General features: G+C 37.1%; 7 protein-coding genes and 1 pseudogene across 7 annotated transcripts; 4 read left to right on the plus strand and 4 right to left on the minus strand.

Annotated features, from left to right (window-relative positions):
* The first annotated feature begins 4 nt into the window (after positions 1-4).
* On the plus strand, positions 5-358 carry LOC128873372 (cytochrome c oxidase assembly factor 4 homolog, mitochondrial). The gene is made up of 2 exons (XM_054116925.1): positions 5-138; positions 217-358. The coding sequence occupies exons 1-2, from the start codon at positions 34-36 to the stop codon at positions 322-324; spliced, it is 213 nt and encodes a 70-aa protein (XP_053972900.1). The 5' UTR covers positions 5-33; the 3' UTR covers positions 325-358.
* On the plus strand, positions 335-983 carry LOC128873368 (peptidyl-tRNA hydrolase 2, mitochondrial). The gene has a single exon (XM_054116912.1). The coding sequence runs from the start codon at positions 335-337 to the stop codon at positions 752-754; it is 420 nt and encodes a 139-aa protein (XP_053972887.1). The 3' UTR covers positions 755-983.
* A 576-nt stretch (positions 984-1,559) lies between these two features.
* Positions 1,560-5,564, minus strand: LOC128873360 (integral membrane protein GPR180). The gene is made up of 5 exons (XM_054116899.1): positions 4,007-5,564; positions 3,427-3,934; positions 3,218-3,355; positions 2,891-3,146; positions 1,560-2,825 (listed from the first exon to the last, which is right to left on the minus strand). The coding sequence occupies exons 1-5, from the start codon at positions 4,381-4,383 to the stop codon at positions 2,635-2,637; spliced, it is 1,470 nt and encodes a 489-aa protein (XP_053972874.1). The 5' UTR covers positions 4,384-5,564; the 3' UTR covers positions 1,560-2,634.
* Positions 5,565-7,082: 1,518 nt separating this feature from the next.
* Positions 7,083-8,106, plus strand: LOC128876395 (late histone H1-like). Its single transcript, XM_054122767.1, has one exon. The coding sequence runs from the start codon at positions 7,114-7,116 to the stop codon at positions 7,882-7,884; it is 771 nt and encodes a 256-aa protein (XP_053978742.1). The 5' UTR covers positions 7,083-7,113; the 3' UTR covers positions 7,885-8,106.
* A 149-nt stretch (positions 8,107-8,255) lies between these two features.
* On the minus strand, positions 8,256-10,240 carry LOC128876454 (histone H2B-like; annotated as a pseudogene).
* A 246-nt stretch (positions 10,241-10,486) lies between these two features.
* Positions 10,487-10,958, plus strand: LOC128882000 (histone H2A). The gene has a single exon (XM_054133531.1). The coding sequence runs from the start codon at positions 10,545-10,547 to the stop codon at positions 10,917-10,919; it is 375 nt and encodes a 124-aa protein (XP_053989506.1). The 5' UTR covers positions 10,487-10,544; the 3' UTR covers positions 10,920-10,958.
* Positions 10,959-12,270: 1,312 nt separating this feature from the next.
* Positions 12,271-12,700, minus strand: LOC128882008 (histone H4). The gene has a single exon (XM_054133541.1). The coding sequence runs from the start codon at positions 12,627-12,629 to the stop codon at positions 12,318-12,320; it is 312 nt and encodes a 103-aa protein (XP_053989516.1). The 5' UTR covers positions 12,630-12,700; the 3' UTR covers positions 12,271-12,317.
* Positions 12,701-12,835: 135 nt separating this feature from the next.
* LOC128876670 (salivary plasminogen activator alpha 1-like) lies at positions 12,836-18,795 on the minus strand. Its single transcript, XM_054123209.1, has 8 exons — positions 18,330-18,795; positions 17,653-17,997; positions 16,947-17,179; positions 16,343-16,504; positions 15,464-15,728; positions 14,706-15,047; positions 14,225-14,454; positions 12,836-13,791 (listed from the first exon to the last, which is right to left on the minus strand). Exons 1-8 carry the CDS (start codon positions 18,502-18,504, stop codon positions 13,624-13,626), a joined length of 1,920 nt encoding a protein of 639 aa, XP_053979184.1. The 5' UTR covers positions 18,505-18,795; the 3' UTR covers positions 12,836-13,623.
* Positions 18,796-19,792: the final 997 nt, after the last annotated feature.

Genomic DNA, 19,792 nt, shown 5'->3' on the forward strand with positions numbered 1-19,792 from the left:
GTCGATGTTGCATGTACATTGCTCGAGTTTAATATGACCGTCGATTCGAACATAACCATACAGCAACAAAATGTTGAAGATCCTGTTGAGGAGATGTTAAAGAAAACAGGCTGTATGGAATTGCATTACGAAGTTCAAGTATTAATCTTGCAGATGCATTTCAACATTGAAATACTGTAAAGCACGCAAAAATGTAATGCTTAACCATGATTCCAGGAGTGCATAGCAGAAACACAGGACTGGCGAAAGTGTCGCGAACAAGTACAAAAGTTTAAGGTATGCATGGAAGAGCATCAAAAAAAGCGGGAACGAGCATACTCTTAATTTAATAAATATGTTGGCAATATTAAATTATGTAAAACGTTTATGTAATTATACTTTGAAGTACTCAAATATTGACTGCAAAATGATAATTGTCGTGAGATCAGACATAGCTATGGGAAAAGGAAAGACTGCAGCTCAGTGTGCTCATGCAGCGGTAGAATGTTATCGTATAGCGTTAAACAACGTCAAGCATAAACAGGTATTGGAATCCTGGTTATTGAGTGGTCAACCTAAAATTGTTGTAGGAGTACCTAACGAAGAAAGGTTACTATCGATAGCTCGTAGTGCTCATAAAGTTGGTCTCATTTGTGCTGTAATAAAAGATGCAGGTAGAACTCAGTTACAACCTGGTACCATCTCTGTACTTGGAATTGGACCAGGTCCAAAGGAAGTCATAGATAATATTACATCAAAATTGAAATTAGTATAAGATGCTTTTGTACAATATGTATAAAGGGTTACTTTATTATGAGTATGCAAATAAATTCACATCATATTAGGACCTTTCAAATCTGTTTCAATTAATACTTTATTAACATGTTAAAACTTTGTTTCTCTCTACCTAGCTTCATACATATAGAAATAAAATGTACCTTTGAAAATTCTATGTACCAAAGAACATATGTCATGTGTAGATTAAAACGTGCTTGACTGCTTTCCTTTCTGTTTTTTAATAGTGTATAGTATAGAACACTGCATGCAAGATTTATGCCAGCACAATTTGCATGTCTATTGTTTGTTTCAATAAATGAAATATTACTATACTAGTTACATAATCGCATACAGAAGTATTGATACATATAAAACAAGTACTTAACCAGTAACAAATTCATTTTCAAGTTTTCAATTCTGATATATATTCTTTCGAACTTGGTCTTGTATAAATAAATTAAAACAAAACATTATACTTTGAACATAAATTTCGTCTTTTTTCTTATTTCTATGAGTACCAATATATATAAAACATTGCACCAACATTTCAATACATATGTATGCGGCTTATAAACATTCTAAGAAAGTATATATTTTATTATTCTAATACTCGATTTATTACAAGATTGAGCAAAAATGTTATAGGAAACTTCTGTGCGAGCACAAACTTATATTAAGAAATTTAATTTCGGCATAAAGTATCCGTATTTTATGTTTTAAATACTTTATGTTGGTGCACTTTTATACAAAGAAAAGGTAAAAATTGTTATAAGAACAAAGAAATATAGATACGATACCCTCTGTTATTAAAATACATATAAAAGTTATATTTGTAATGATTTGATCGATTACTTGAAATGTAATACAGTGTATGGATCTTTAATGTAATACTGACAAAAATTACAAATGCATAAAGAATACTTTTCTTTGTGAAAATCTTGTGTATAATGTACTAATGCACAATTTCGTTTATACATGTTATAGTTATACATGCTTCTATGCAAATACATTCCGTTAGATTAAAACGTGAAGAAAGTCACACTGATGTAAATTAAAATTTTCATATTCTTTCAAGCGCGCGGTGTAGTAATTTTCGTACAGAGCGAATATTATGTAATTACAAAATGTGGTATCGGTGGTACCATACAAAATGTGTACCATAGTACAGGATTTGAAAATTTCTTAAATATAATTTTATAATTACCTTATTAAATTTCCTAGATGTAATCGATAAATAGCAATGAAAAATAAGTTGAAGATTAAAACAGTGTCGTTAACGTTAAACAGATATGATTTAAGAGTATGACATGAGTAAACTAAAGTTGTCGGATTACGTTGTAGCGCTAGGAGGAATGTTTTTAATAGCACTGTAAGTAAGTAGAAATGAGCAGTATGAGACTATGTATACCTGATTATCACTAGTCATAACACATCATACTAATATTAAACATTCGACAGCTAAATGTTACCGTTATGTACATTGACATAAAAGTTATAAATATACATTCATTACACATTATCATTATATATTACATAAACATCGTACATTAACATTATGATTCGGTATCTACAAATTGCTACAACTTAATCGTGTATTTGTTTCCTTGTTAAACAATAAATTAATTACCCAAAGGTACTCATATCATACTCACCCATTTTAGTTTTCCTGCGTCAATTATTGACTTTCTATCACATATATGAATTTGATTATTAGTATATCACTAATTACAGAGTGTGCAGAATACATCAGTCTCAAGTAGCATGTAGCAGAGTATTATCAACCCTATAAAATTTTACCATTTGGCAAATATAGCACGCATCAAACTATATAAGTTTGAGTTCTTATCTGTGTAGCCCTTTGTCATTTGTGATCTGATGTTAAGTAATTATTTTACTAAGTTCTGGAGGTTCTACGTAATTGTTCAGTACGTGTGGTGCTTCGTTGAACTCGTCGAGCTCATCGCCGTTGTCTGCTCCTTGTGCGAGTAAAAAGTATTGTTCGCTCCGTGTCGGCCAAAGTAAACGTGCCATTACACAATACGCAAAAAAATCAGCAGAGTATGTAATACCTGTAAATCCATCAAACAGTGTAAAAATGATAAATTACGTTAGGATAATATTATAGTATACTTACCTAACAATAATTTAAACCTCCACAATGCGCTTACTTGAAGAGCTATGAGCGCTATGATAGGTAGATAAATGAACCAAACTAAAGAAGATGCGCCAAAGTGAAGTAAAAAGTTTAATTTTTGAGTATTATGCTCGTATGTCATGGTATTCCGTAACTCGCATAAAAACCAGATCATTATTGCACTTCGAAATAAAAGAATGAACCAGCCTGGCCATGTCTGATATTCGTCAATATCTTCGATAATATCGACCTCTGTCTGAAAATATTAAATGTACGTTTGCCATAGATTATATTCTTGCATAAAAACTCATACAAATAAAAACATACCATGTTCCATACATATAGCAGAACATGGACCATTCCATAACAAAGCCATATAGCAAAAACTAATGGCTTCCATGTTAATTCCATTCGTGTTACTGCCCATCCTTTGGCAAGTAAGAGAAGCAATAACATGAATGATGTCTGAAACATTCAAAAGAAATTAGTAACTTTTAAACCAATGTATATAAGAACATAATGTAAATAAAACTTACTCGCGATAGAATATCAAAAATATCTCCAGCAACTTCTAACTGTTCATAGCCAACTCCATCGAGAGCAAATTTGATCACGTGTATCAAAATTAAACACACCGCTATAAACTCTAATATCAGACTAGCAGTGAATAATCTCGTCACAGGGTGCTTTTGTAATCTCACTGCATATAACTGTAGTGGCACAAGTATAATATAGCACGTGAAAAACAGCAAGTACAATTCAATGGTGTTTTGTCTATCGTACGAAAACTGGTATGTCAAACTATTTAGGCCGCTAGTATTTGGATTACCATTTACTAGCCAAATATCGTACTCTAATACATCGTGTTTGTCATAATATTCCCACTGACAGGTAGTCGTATTTCTGTAGCATGCCACTAAACTCATGTACCAAAAACGTGGCTGCCAAAAATCTTGTATGACATATGTGAATTGGTGTCCCTTTACGATGTTCCATATGGAATCTTCGTCTGGGCATAGTTTACCTTTCAGGCAAGGTACTCTCCTTTTTAGAAAGAAAGAAAAACTTTGATTAATTCTCATGCATCATGTCAAGCGATATAATGAAACTACATACCTCAAAAAGTCTTGACCTTCCTCGTTACAGTGTACATCGTAAGAGCTTTGATTCAAGGTGTTAAACATAAGAGTACAAGCAGTACTCTTATCTTCCAGGGTACGATTACCATAATACTCTATAAAATGACCTCGATCCAAGACTGCCAAGGTAATCGGCTCGGAGAAATTCGTTCTCGACGTTACATTGCCGAAAATGTATCCGTACGAATCTTTCTGCCGATGACGATCGGTCTTTTGGAAACCAAATTTTACGAGAAATCGAAAAAACTCTTTTGTATTGAAAGTACCCGAAATATGAGTGGTTTCGACGTGGTCGATCCGTGACAGGATACACGACGCGAAACAAACCAATAATATCTTTCGAAATATCGTCATTGTTACGTGCAACTCGATGTGTGGTACCGTCTTCCAAACTGGATGTCAAGAAGCACCGATAATTATACAATATCTTAACATTTTCCTCTTGTTCGACACAGCTGTTACAAAAGTCGCCGCTTTATTCTACATTTCGCGAAGCTTTCGCACGCATCGAAAGGCACCGTTCGTCGAAATTGTCATCTTCAAGGTTCCACGGGCAAGGACACATCACACACACACGGCAAATCATTCGAAAATAACACCACGCGTTTCATCCGCTAAACGTTAATGACCCATACTTCTGATTTGAACTCGAGTTTTCCTATTGATTTTCCCCACCCAAAGAGACACCGGCCGCTGCAAAACGTTTTGTCACTACTGTTACCGCACGCCTCTTATGTAGAGACTTTCCGCGTTCGCATAAAACGATGCACCTTCGGTTATCGTGTATCGTTAATTACAACTTTTATTCCCTTAATTCCAATTTCAAATTACGCGAAAGAAATCCATCGTTTTCAGTTTGATTTCACAGTAAAAGAAAACTACCACATAGTATATATATAGGTGACAGCTGTCAGTTTACGATCACGTTTCGTTTCGAATTGATTATTACAATTGTTACGAATGTGGATATCGAACAAATTATTCGGAACTAGATTTAACGTAATAATACGATGTAGTTTCAGTGCACATAACCTCAAAATGAAAGTCGAGAATGTGTATGAACCTTGTCAGAATTTGAAAGCAAATAAAATTACTTTTCGAAAGCCTCAATTAGTGTGAATTAACAAATAAAAATAAAATAGAAGTGCCCCGAATAATACTATTTACTTTTCGATTCTTTATTATGGCAGATAAGTCTATGTATCTACATCGTCGATATTTATCATTATCGAATTAAAATAATTAATAATTATATCGAAAATTTTAATGTCCATGTTCCCAATGTCCCAATTGTCCGTGTGCACAATTTCATTCGCGTGCATTTCTTATTAAGATTAAACTTTTTTAACTCCAAAATTAAATAAAGGTCTTATTTCGAGGTCCAAAATCAACCGAAAATGGCTTCATATTTTAAGTTTTGCAAACTTTAATTGCATGATCGAGAATGCGTATTAATATTCTTCCTAGTATGTATATGCTCAAAACTGCTGGCGCACCCTATCATTGTTTTGAGTTTACTTCTATGGCTACGTTTCCAAATCATCTTCTTTGTGCCGTCTTTTATCTGTACCTTCGATAAAAACACGTCGAATATTATAGAATCGACAAACTACAAAAAATGTCCTTTCTCCGATTGCTATACATCTGATGTTAAATATATTACTTTGTGAAAACATGTAAATTCTAACTGCACGTCAACGGACAGAAAAAAGGATTCCAAACATGAAGAAATGGAAAATGTCGATAGCGACAATATACTTAATTACCTTGACACGAAAGTCCATAGATAACGTATTACTAAATACTATTAATCTCTAAATATTATTTTCCAACTATATTTAAACTTAAACAATATCTGAAACAAAATGTCTACTCTAGCAGACGAGTATTGGTCTTGCGTGACTCGTTCATTTGTTTCGACATGTGAAAAGTAAAACGATCCCCAATCTTATCCTATTATCTTATTTCCTTCAAAAGGACTGCAACATTTATGTACATTCTATTTTACATTAATGTAGCAAGTGTTAATGTTTTCATGAAATAATAAGGGCCACCATTTTTATGATCGTGGAAGAAAACATTTCGTTGTCATTTTGTAATCTAACCTTGACTGTATCGGATATTTTACAATATGACGCATTTTCCCCAAATAATGTTTCCATTGCACTCAAACATATTCGTATCAGCAGATAATAAAAATTCATAAAAATAGAAATCATTCCACAGCGAATTAGTCCTACAGTTGTATTATGAATATGTACCTTTTCGTTTCACAAAATTCCTTTCTTTCTTAACCTCTTTGCTTCCGTCGATTTTAACGCTTCTGCGAGAATAAATATACTTATCCTAAAAAATCCATGAATTGGACGTAACACTGCATAAATAATATTAACTATTTGCGCCTCGTTGTTGCACGATGAGGTTATGACTTTCGTGACTTCCTTGCAGTCGCATCGAATTCATTTCATTTCAATTGACGAAAAACCTCACTTTCTACGTTAATTCGATCGTTTTATTCATCTATCGTTCCATTAATTTATACTTGGTACAAAATTTTATAAATTTTGCATTAGGGATCGTCTGCTTATAAAATATCAAACCAACCTTTACAATGCACTCTTCAGAGACACAGATGCCGGCACCACCTATTTTAAACTCATAATTTCGAAAGATCGAGCGGAACTTGGACCAAAAATCGTCCATATGTATAACCGCTTGTCCCATTACGATCATTTAAGCTGATAATTTCGTGACAATTTCCCGATAAATCGGTAATTTCTAGTGTTTTTCCACGGTGTACCCTAGTCTGGCGAAAAGACGCTCGCTGGAAAATCGTGCTGTGCCGGAAACCAGACGGCATTCATCGTTCAATGAAAACTGAAAAATGAAACTAGATACACGTGGCCGTTTATTTAAGTCGTCGTTGGTTTATAACGGGCTTCACGTTTTGAGCAATCGTCTATTAAATCGGACGATTGTTTACCGCTTCACCGTTTTTCTAGAAACTCGTCGCTCAACATATCCGACGGTTTCTCTCCATGGTCCGTGCCCGCTGCCCGTATACGCTGTTCCGCAGGGTGCGAGATGCATCAGAGTACTGTCAGTGGACCTTCGATAATCACCTGCTCATTGAATAACAAGTTTGTTGTGCAGTTTTTGTGCGAGGGATTAACAGTAAAGATTACGGTAGTGAAGAAAATAATGGAAGACAAAGGAAGTGCTGGAACCACCGCGGTGGAGAATGCCGATAGCAGCCCTGCGAAGAAAAGTACCCCGAAGGGAAAGTCTACAAAGGTCCAACGGACCAAGTCCTCGCATCCGCCGACTTCCGAAATGGTGAATGCTGCCATTAGGGAACTGAAGGACCGCAAGGGATCCTCTCTGCAAGCTATCAAAAAGTACATGACGTCGACGTACAAGGTTGATGGCGAGAAGCTGGCACCGTTCATCAAGAGGTACTTGAAATCGGCCGTTACATCTGGTGCTGTTGTACAGACAAAGGGCAAGGGTGCTTCCGGATCGTTCAAGCTCTCCGTGACGAAAGGAACGGAATCGAAGACCAAGGTTCAGCGTCCAGTGAAAGCGGCCGAACCCAAGAAATTGAAAATATCCGTTGAGAAGAAAACGACGTCTGTACGTAAACCCGCACCGAAGAAATCGCCGAGCCCGATGAAGAAAGCCGCAACCGCGAAGAAATCTCCAAAGAAAGCTGCCAAGGTAGCTGAGAAGCCGAAACCGACGAACGAAACAAAACCTGTGTCGAGGAGCCGAAAAGCGAAAGCACCAGCCGCTAAGACAAAGGCTCCCAAGCCAAAAAAAGCGCCAGCGAAATCCGTTAAAACCGCCAAGAAATAATTAAGTTACGATTTAACAAACAAATGGCCCTTTTCAGGGCCCCAATTATCATTTAACAGGGAACAATTTTTTTAATAATCTAGAACAGTATTAGTTTAGGAACCACACTGTGATACGTAATATAAGAAATCCTAACCTAGATTGTTTTTTACGCGACGTAGAATAAGGATCAACACATTTCCGTATTAAGAGTTAAAATTCAAATAAACAACTTTCAAATGATACTTTGTTTATTTATTAACGAAAATATTAACGTTTTAACACTGCATAAAATTCACCTTCTGAAAATTAGGTTATGTTTACTCGTAAGTTTCAACAGCTAAAATTCAATTCTAATGTTATCGAATTATATATTTTCAAATTTTTCGTCTACTGGATAAATACATCTGTCCATAAAAATAATTCAATTTTTATTTTCATAACCTAGCGATCTTTTCTTATTTAAACTACTCTTGATCCGTTATACAGGGTGTCCCAGCCTTAGTGATACAGCGCTCTAACTCCAAAACTATCGGCTAAATGGAAAATTTCAAATATGGAAATTCCATGGTAAAGTGGGACTCGTGTTTCAGCGAGAAGGAATTTTTGTTAACTTTGTTATTTAACGAGATATAATGGTCAAGTTTCGTTTTTCAAATGGAACTATATATATTTTTTTTTATACTATGCGATAGTATTAGATTGTCCGGAAAGTTCGTGCCATTTTTTGGTAGGTGACGTTAGGACAGGCCTGAATATATCAGAACGATATCAGAACGGACGGAATATTCAATTTGCCTGAAAGATGGAAAAAGGTTGTAGATCAAAATGGCACCTACATAACTTAAAAAATTTATACTAAAATTTAAATATACTGCGTTCCAATTTTCCTTCGAAAACGGCACGAACTTTCCGGACAACCCAATACTTTTCAAGACGAATTCATTAAGCTTTAATGTATTTACCCGATTTTTATTAGTTTTCAAGCTATAATACTTCAAAGTTTGCTAATTTTCAAGGAAAAAACTCGGTTCGACCCCGGGTGGTTCCATTGATACGGTAAGCACCATGGGGTTCTTGAAATCGATACGGGTTTCGTTTGCGATTCCAGGCCCAAGGAAGGAAAACGGGAAAAGTATTGACTGCTACTGATGCATTACTTGTAGCGCCGAGAATTTTCTAGGTAGGTAATACTTTTCCTGTTTTCCTTCCTTGGGCCTGGAATCCCAAGCGAGACCCTCGGTATCGATTTCAAGAACCCCATGGTGCTTACCGCATCAATGGGACCGGCCGGGACCGAACCAAGATTTTTCCTCGAAAATTAGCAAACTTTGAAGCGAATAGGTCGGCCTGATTTCCCCAATGAAAATGAGTTTCTATGGGCTGAATAGGTCTATTAATTTCTTGACAGCAATCTCAACAGGGTCGGCGCAAGGCAGGTTCAGCGCGTTCGCCGGAACCCGGCCCCGCGTTTTAAAAGGCCCGCGGTCTATGAAAATTACTGAATTAAAAGGCATCGATTTTGATTAACTTTTTACAGAATGATGATACCATTAACAAATACAAGAAATTTTTTTAGTAGCGCTGATTAAATTGAAAGGAGTGACAAAAATCATCAAAGTATTATTATTTAATATTCATATTACAAAAAACATATAATATGTAACAGCATTTGTAAATAAATAATTCCTCGTTGTAAAATTTAAGCGTAGTATTTGAATATGAATCCAGGCCCCGCAAAAGGTCACGCCGGCCCTGAATCTCAATAATCACAATTTTGGATTACTATACATAATTAAAAATTGATGCGACAAACAATAAGAGTTTACTTTGATATCGAACAATTTATGAAATTTCGGACTGAAAAATAGCTAATTCAGTGATTTGGATAGTTGAGTATCGAATGAAGTTAAATTTAAAATTAAGAATATTCGTGAAAATAAGATTGTTGTCCCTATATTTGATTAGATGTTGTGGGTCTGAAAAGGGCCTGTTATGTAGCGAGTATGTTCACTTAGAGCTGGTATATTTGGTAACAGCTTTGGTTCCTTCGCTGACTGCGTGTTTGGCAAGTTCACCAGGCAGTAGCAAACGTACAGCAGTTTGAATTTCCCGAGAGGTTATGGTCGACCGTTTGTTATAATGAGCCAGCCGGGATGCTTCGGCGGCGATACGTTCGAATGTATCGTTCACGAAACTGTTCAGTATGCTCATGGCCTTACTGGAGATACCAGTGTCCGGATGGACTTGTTTCAAGACTTTGTAAATGTAAATAGCATAGCTCTCTTTCCTCCTTCTCTTCTTTTTGTGTCTTGCCTATATTTTTCCGAGGTTCCGAAGTTCTGTTCACCGCTTTTCCACTCGCTTTCGGTCGCATTGTCGCAAAATAAGTCTAACAATTTCAGATTTAAAAGCTTCGAAACATGCGTCAATATGCAAGTTACAAATGCGAATGATAGTTAACACAGGTTGCACGCGGTATTTATGACGCGAACGGTAGCAGCACCCGACCAATCGGAACGTAGCATCCCCACTTGTCGCACGGTCGTGCGATCCGATTGGTCGACCGGAGGTAGCAGCGACCACTATATAATAGGAGCCAAGCGCTCCGAAAAATATTATCCAGTGATACTTCGGCATCGAACGTTTTCGTTTTGAAAGTAAATACCTTGGTATACATCATGTCTGGACGCGGAAAAGGCGGCAAAGTTAAAGGAAAGGCAAAGTCCCGTTCGAACAGAGCTGGTCTTCAATTTCCTGTTGGTCGTATACATCGTCTCCTACGTAAAGGGAATTATGCCGAACGTGTCGGTGCCGGTGCTCCGGTATATCTGGCTGCTGTAATGGAATACTTGGCTGCTGAAGTTTTAGAATTGGCGGGTAATGCTGCTCGAGACAACAAGAAGACCAGAATTATTCCACGACACTTGCAGCTGGCAATCAGGAATGACGAAGAGTTGAACAAACTGTTGTCTGGAGTTACCATAGCTCAAGGAGGTGTTCTGCCTAACATTCAAGCAGTCTTGCTACCAAAAAAGACCGAGAAGAAAGCATAATTTGCTTCATCTACATTGACACTAAACGGCCCTTTTCAGGGCCACCAAATCCAGTCAAATATAGGAACAATAATCTTGCTTTCACGAACATTATTAACTTCGTGTTTAACCTAATTCAATGCTTAATTATTCAACTGACATGAAATGAAATATTCATTTTTCAGTACATTAGTACATCTTCGAAACATTAGATATAGAACTATTTAAGTTATATTTTTTAATGTTGGTACTTGCATTCGTTTAGAGGAAATGCTTTTAGAGAATTATGCTTCTAATAACGAAAATATTAATCAAATTTGAATGATGTTTATTTACACAAGTGTGCATATGTAGTTTCAACAAGCAACCGAACGTTTCTAACTTGTTCAAAATCATTTTCATATTACGAGTGAACAAGTTTTCCTTAATATTGTTATTATAACCTAATACAACTTGTTAAAAGATTTGAACAATCTTATGATGTGTATTGTTTAATAGATTTTTAACGAAGCTTAATGTAACCACGTTAGGTTATGTTCAAACGATGACATTAAGACATTTTTAAATTTATATTCTAAAGATATTGATTTTACGATTGTAATTAATACGAAATCTCTTCTATTATCCATTCTAGTTATATTTTCTGAGATTTATTATATTGCTAGCACGATTCTCTTAGTGGTATAATGGAAATCAATATTATTATATGAATAATTTATTGAGAAGCCTACATTTAGATGCGTGAACCACGTTTTATCGCTTCACATATCTTCTAAAGAAATACGTTGATATGAAAGTGAAAAAGCAGATCTTAATATTATCGACAAAATTAAATCTGGCAACACCGTGCTCCGTAAGAGTCCACGATGAGTGCAAGGTAGACAGACGCCGAGATGTGGCAACATCGTACAGCCATTGTGTGTCATACTTCTAGAACTTTGAGTCGATACTCGAACCTCGCATTGGACAGAAATAAAGTCTTCGACCTTTTCCAGCAATATTTATGTAATTTGTACAATATTAAATTCCATTTAATAGTCGCCACTACATACTATTTTTCATATATAAGTTCCAAGTTTCGCGAATTCGTAACATGAAATTTTCTTATACGCAGTAGCATGACACGATGCTTCCAAAATATTCATAGCAAAATCTTTGATAAATGTAATAAGAGTCCTGTTTCGAACTTACGAATTCATTGTTTACTTAACACATCACGTATTTTGATTATAAAGCATAATTTCAAACGTATCGTTCCTTATCAAAATCCAAAATGTATTCAACAAGGGATTCGGTAACTTATTAGTTATAAGGATAAAGGAGAAAGCAGGAAGTTCACCAGAATTGTTCGCAAGTTTTTAAAATTTGTGGCCCTGAAAAGGGCCGATTGTTGATAGTCGCACGTCGAAGACTTTGTCCTTAACCTCCGAAACCATACAGAGTACGTCCTTGCCTCTTGAGAGCGTAGACTACGTCCATGGCAGTCACAGTCTTTCGTTTTGCGTGCTCGGTATAGGTAACCGCGTCACGAATAACGTTTTCCAGGAAGACTTTTAGAACACCACGAGTTTCTTCATAAATCAGGCCAGAAATACGTTTTACACCGCCACGACGAGCCAAACGACGAATGGCAGGCTTCGTGATACCTTGGATGTTATCACGAAGTACCTTCCTGTGACGCTTCGCTCCTCCTTTTCCCAATCCCTTTCCTCCCTTTCCACGGCCAGTCATCTTGAAATTCTCTGGATGCGAAACTTACAAGTTGTCAGTGGTACGAAAGCAAATTACTTCTGATGCTCGAAAGCAGTTTTCTGGCGGCTTTTATAGTCCTGGAACGTTGCAGCCCCCACCGCTACTCCGCCAGCCAATGAAGAGCCGTAACGTGTACGAACCGAGGTTATATAGGGAAGGTTGCGCACATCTGCTTCGACGGTTAGTTCATTGCGAGCAGAAGGGCGGACGGTTCTATTGTTCGGTGAAATGGCGCGCATAAATCAGTGCGACAACGTAAAGAAAAAACTTGAGAAACGGTCCAAGGACAAATCGATAAAGGAGATACGTCGTTATCAAAAAAGTGCGAAATTATTGATATCTAGGGAATCTTTTAAACAGCTTGTTCGGGAAATTGCACAGAACTTGCAAAGAAATAGAGAATAAATCAAACGTTCAAGTTTCTGTGCTCGAATTGTGGATTTTACGTGTTCTGTGTGTTATTGTTAAACAGATAAAAAGAGGAGATACGCTAAGTAAACGGTTCTTTTAAGAGCCAACAGACTTTCAAAGGAACAGCTCTGCTTTCGAGAAAAAAAGAATTACATTTATCGACCATGCGTGTCTTTCTTTATTGTCAATTGACGTCACAATTTTTCATACAGGATTACTTTAATTCTGTAACGAAGATCGAAGAATGGTTACGTTTGGAAAGTCGTAAAGTAAAGGTCTATTTACACATATCCGTAACGTGTCAGTTGCATAATGTTCCATCAGTATCAGTGATTTTAAATATTCTTCTGTTGTTTTTGAATGGGCATGTTCGCACACGTCCCACACCGCTCCGTGACGTTATTGATGCAGTACGGATACGGAACTGACACGTTACGGTTATGTGTAAATAGACCTTAAATGTATTCAGTGTTATACAAGTATTTATACAGTGTTTATACAATTGTTATTTAATTTGAGTACACTTATTATCAAAATATTACACTTCTTTGAATTGTAACTATTATTGGCATCGTATTCCAGTAACTTCTTCGATCCATGGCATGAATGTTGTTACTCTTGTGAAAACTGCTGGTCTTCCACTAGGACAATTACCATCGCCAAAACTAACGATACCAACTTGAATCGGTGCATTGTTCCTCATGATAAGCAAGGGACCGCCGCTATCGCCCTAAACGTTGATTATACTCGTTCAAGTTTATAATGAATAACGTTAAAAAAATATACAGGGTGTTCCAAAAATGTTGTAATACCTTGAAAGAGGTGGTTCGGGAGGTGATTTGAAACAACTTTTTCCTTTGGGAAAATGTTGTCCGAAGCTTCGTTAGGGAGATATTAAGCGAAAACCCCGACCAATCAGAGCGCGAGTATGCCGGTTGAGCGTAGGCTACGCGCTAGGCGGCCGCGTTCATACGCTACCGCGAGCGCTCCATCGGCATACTCGCGCTCTGATTGGTCAGTGTTTTCCGTTAATATCTTCTCAACGAAGCCTCGGACAACATTTTCGCTAAGGAAAGAGTTGTATCAAATCACCTCCCGAACCACCTCTTTCAATGTGTTACAACATTTTTGGGACACCCTGTATTCCTCGGAATCCTTAATACCTGGCAGGCGTTCTGCCCGAGACCATTTGCCGTGCATATATTCCTTTCATCTATTTGCCAGAATTTGCTGCAATAATCGTTGGCGATAATAGGTAGCAGAGCATACTTTAGGGCCTTTGTACCTCTGCTGACCTGGCCGTCCTTTCCCCACCCCACTACATAGCCAGTCAAGCCGTCGAAAGCATCTCTCGTCTCGTGGTAACAGGCCAGCCGTATCGGTTGAATTTTTTCTGGGAATGAGAACGTCGGTTAAGCTAGGTCTGAATTTTAGACTCTAAAGTTTCAGCGTATCGTAATCTATTACTGCGCAATATACGAAATTTACGGCAGCTAAACGTTACTGCTCCGATTGAAAATATTCAAAATAAGTTCACCCGTAACTAGATGTAAACAAAGTCGAACGAAATTGTGTTCGTGTTTGCTTACAACTCTGAGTTCACACTGCTTACTTATTTCATGTTAGATAAGATTATATACGTACGACTATACGGTATATCCTGCGGCATGTATAACAATCCGACGTCGTTCTTGTTGTAATCATGTTTTGGATGAACAACGGCGTGTGACGTAGTCATCGAGACACCAGGCCCATTGTTAGAATCGTACCCTATGCCTGATTTATTGACGATGCCAAAAACAACAAAGAATTTACGCGGGAAACCGGAGCCTATGCAGTGGCCAGCCGTTAGAACCCATCGTTTCGAAATTACGGTGCCGCCACACTGGGAAGTCGCCCCGTTTGGTAATAATCGATGCACGACCGCCATAAAGGGGAACTGTTCGTTCACAGCATAGAAACCACCGGCTATTCTATCCGTATCGTCTACTCCACCAAGAAATTAATTATTGTCATTAATACAGGGTGTCCAAAAAATGTTGTAACACCTTGAAAGAGGTGGTTCGGGAGGTGATTTGAAACAACTTTTTCCTTAGCGAAAATGTTGTCCGAGGTTTTGTTATGGAGATATTAAGGGAAAACCCCGACCAATCAGAGCGCGAGTATGCCAGTTGAGCGTAGGCTACGCGCTCATACGCTACCGCGAGCGCTCCATCGGCATACTCGCGCTCTGATTGGTCAGTGTTTTCCGTTAATATCTCCTCAACGAAGCCTCGGACAACATTTTCGCTAAGGAAAAAGTTGTTTCAAATCACCTCCCGAACCACCTCTTTCAAGGTATTACAACATTTTTGGGACACCCTGTATATACGTAGATCTTCGATGTACTAAATTATACTTACACGTAAAGGAAGGAAAGAAGAGTTTCGACACGGGGGACGACGGCTCAGAATCTTTTTTAATCTGCGTACTGTTAGATACGACTTCTTTATCGAGACCATTTTTTTTTATATGACTGTAAACACCTGGACAAAGTGTCAGAAAGCAGCAAGCGAATAGAAACGTCGGCGTATTTTTCGAATTCATCGTGGAACTGACCAAAACATGAGCATTTCCTCGGTATTTATGGCATCTCGAACATTCGTGAAAATTGCCCGCGGTGAATGTCTATTAGTTTCCAAACTCCCTGCTACAAGTAATTTTGAGAACAAGGTTTTGAAGAAGCATGCATGGTAATGGGTATGGCATTGTGTAATCAAAACTATTGTAATCTAGTATTTAAGGAATCCTTGGCTTCTATCTTCTACTTTCGACTTTTCTTCATTTTTACCTGAATGACTATACCTGAATATATACCTGAATGACTATTAAATATTATTTAAAATAATACAAATAAAACTTTATAAGAAAATATTATAAATAGACCGCGGATCTTTATGCATTTATAGGAAATTTGAATGCACAAGAAACTACAAAATGCAAAAAATATACGAGGACATAAAAAAGATTCAAAGTAAAGTTCATATTATAATATTTGCAGAATAAAATAAATTCCAATTAGGTTCAATTTTGTAGGCATAAAATATATTACAATAATTTATGTAAATGATTTACAATAAATCTATACATAATGTAGTAAAATACATATATATCAAGGTATTATAAGAACATTTCAGATCATAAAAATATAAATTTTTATTTACACGTCGGTATACAAGTATTTAGAAGGTTACATTCTTAGTCGTATTCATATAAAAATAGCAATATCACAAATTCTCTTAAAAATGAAGTCCTGTAACTTCCTGAATCCAGTCGATGTACCCAGTGACTCTAGAAAACACACCAGGCCTGCTACTGGGACAATTTGTGTCACCGTAGCTCACGATTCCGACTTGAAGGGGAACACCGCCATCAAATGCAATTAAAGGTCCGCCGCTATCACCCTTTAAACATATGGTACGAAAAACGTAAATTAATTTTTTATTCTAGAAACAAGGAGAAGACGCCCGAGCTGAAACATATTATTTCATCATTCAGATGCATGAAATAAAATGTGTGGAAGGCCAGCGCCTAGGCTGCAAAATGCGCAGGATGGAGAAACCCGAGTCGAGTGTGAGGGCCAAATGGAACGCAATGTGCGTTGGGAAGAAGGGTCTTTGAGGGAGAAGGGACGCTTGGAAAACCGTCTGCGTGCAAGGCCGTATCGAGGGCCTCCAAGCACGATCTTTATCGAGTCACATACCACAGACGTTTGTTTTTGAACTTATAAAGTGTCAAATAATCGTGATTAGGAACATTTTTCTATATGAGCACCCTGTAGAGCAGATACGTTAATATCGAGTTGTGTAATCTGAGATGTCTGGGAGCCACAATGTATTTGTTTACCTGACAAGCGTCCTGCTTGTACCCGGCTGCCGTGCACACGTGTTTCTTCGGCGTTATGCTCCACGACATACTACATTCGGAATTCGAAATAATCGGTAGAGTCGCGAATTTCAATCTCCTCGTTCCCGTGCCTTTCGATCGATCTTTTCCCCATCCGATAACAGTTCCCATTTTACCGTCGAAACTTTCTTCGATTTCGTTATTTCCCGCCAATTGGATAGGTTGAATAGCCACTGGAAAGATAACAAAATTATTTATGAAATACTTGTCCCTTGCACACATGCGAGCATTCGAATGAGCATGCGATTGAAATACGTCTAAAATACTATATGTACAGGGTGTCCCAAAAATGTTGTAACACCTTGAAAGAGGTGGTTCGGGAGGTGATTTGAAACAACTTTTTCCTTAGCGAAAATGTTGTCCGAGGTTTCGTTAAGGAGATATTAAGGGAAAACCCCGACCAATCAGAGCGCGAGTATGCCGGTTGAGCGTAGGCTACGCGCTAGCCGGCTTCGCTCATACGCTACCGCGGCCGCTCCAACGGTATCCGCGCGCTCTGATTGGTCAGTGTTTTCCGTTAATATCTCCTCAACGAAGCCTCGGACAACATTTTCGCTAAGGAAAAAGTTGTTTCAAATCACCTCCCGAACCACCTCTTTCAAGGTGTTACAACATTTTTGGGACACCCTGTACACAATTTACTTACCACCGAACGGAATGTCCTGCGGCATGTATAACAGGCCAACATCGTTTACGGTCGGTGAATAATCAGGGTGAAGGGCTCCTACGTTCGTCATCATCGAAATTCCAGGTCCTTGATAGAAACTGTATCCGACGCGCGATTTATCGATATCCCCGAATACTACGAAGAATTGTCGCGGCTCGTTTGCTACACAATGGCCAGCGGTCAGTACCCATCTATGAGAAATAATAGTACCACCGCACTGTGCAATCATTCCTCCACCCATCAGTCGATGCACCACGGCCATAAAAGGAAATTGATTTTTTCTCGCGTACCTTCCACCGGCTATCCTGTGCGTGTTCAACTCATCTGTTTTCATTAACGATACGATTCATGAAGCTGTAGAAATACTTACAGTGGGTGTAGAATGTATTGTGGGAATACTTATTGCTTCAACATTTCTATCGATTAATTGTTTTTTTTTTTATTTTTTTTTTGTTAATTTCGTAACTTACATAAATAGCTATTTTTTTTTTCAATTCTAGAGATTTCCGAGAATATGTAGAATGTCATTGTTTATCAAAAATAAGTTATTAAATTACAATTTTACACAGTTTCTTTGGAAATTGATCGGTGTACGAATACTTTCTACAGCCACTGTACATGGTATTTTGTTTACGTTAAAAGAAAACATACCATACCTTCCGTTACAGGAAAATGGCCCATCCTGGTAATGTTATAACGATTCGCGTCAATGCCTTTCTCGTACGAACCCGATCTACCGATAATTTTACACGGATTGCAGTGAACATTGCTGCACAACGTTAGAACAACAACGACGACGAAGAAAAACGAACGGATGCTTGCCGAAATCATGGTAAACTGTGCAAGATCGGTCCATTCCGGTTTCCTATATATACGCGCACACCTATTCTGGTCTATTCTGTAGACGAGTAACGACGCTTTCTTTGGAAAATTTCGAATGCGACGGGTAACACGGGAAATTCCTTAAATCTGCAAGGTCAACGTTAGACCCCGCGTTGAATTTCGAAACGGAATTGAGAAAACCGAAAAATGCGCTGCGCTTGCCGGTTCTCCGTAGCACCAACGACAGCGGGGGGTTGTCCTTTTGGGTATTTCCAGTGTCCTTCTTTTCACGCGCAGAAACTGATTTCTGTTTTCCCACTTTTCAAGAAACATTTTACGTTCCGTTATTCTCATTAATAATTACTAGACTGCCGATCTGTATGCATTTATAGAAAATTTGAATGCGCAAGAAACTACAAAACGCGAACAATATGCAAGAACATAAAAAAGATTGAAAGTAAAGTTCATGTTATAATATTTGCAGAATAAAATAAATTCCAATTAGGTTCGTTTTTGTAGGCATAAACTATATTATAATAATTTAAAGTTAAAGTTAAAGTTTCTAAAAATACCATAAAGTTCCTTGAAAGTACAAACACAATATTATAAATTGTATTAATGAGATTAATACAAGAGACAACCAAATACAAAAATATGATAATGTAGGAAACAAAAGAAATGTTAAAACACAGGAAGAATACGGGTGATAATAATTAAGCATAAAATAAAATAAAATAGTACTAAATGATATAGGCTAGAAATAGGAAAATTAAAAAAAAAATGCAAGAATACCAAATCATTAAGTATAATTTAGTTAAAAAAAAAAAAAAAAAACTTTTGAAAAATGTGACACAAGTAGTATTAGAAAATAGCTTTAGAAAATAGCTTTAAGAGACGGCAAGTATTATAAAATGTAAGCGCGAAAATAACATTTATAAGAAAATTAGAAGGTAAGAAAATAATGTAACAGTAAATGTGCCAATAACATTGTAAAAAGTTCACAATAAAAACAAATACAAACAAACAAACAGTCTCTAAATTAACGAACCGTATTGTGAACTGTTTAAAAAGAAGAAATATTTATTGTATGTACACTTACGATAGTGTACATCGCTTAAAATATAAATACCGAAGGGGATCAAAAATTCTACAAATACATTCATTTATACACTTTTATTAATTATACGTTATACGTATACGTATTTCAAGAGGTATATTTTATGATTTTAGTAATAGTCGGTAGTAAATGTACGAAAATTTAACCAAACTTTTTGCGTACAGTTAGATTTCCGTTGGG

Source organism: Hylaeus volcanicus, chromosome 1, assembly GCF_026283585.1.
Source record: "Hylaeus volcanicus isolate JK05 chromosome 1, UHH_iyHylVolc1.0_haploid, whole genome shotgun sequence".
In the NCBI taxonomy this organism is placed as follows: Eukaryota; Metazoa; Arthropoda; class Insecta; order Hymenoptera; family Colletidae; genus Hylaeus; species Hylaeus volcanicus.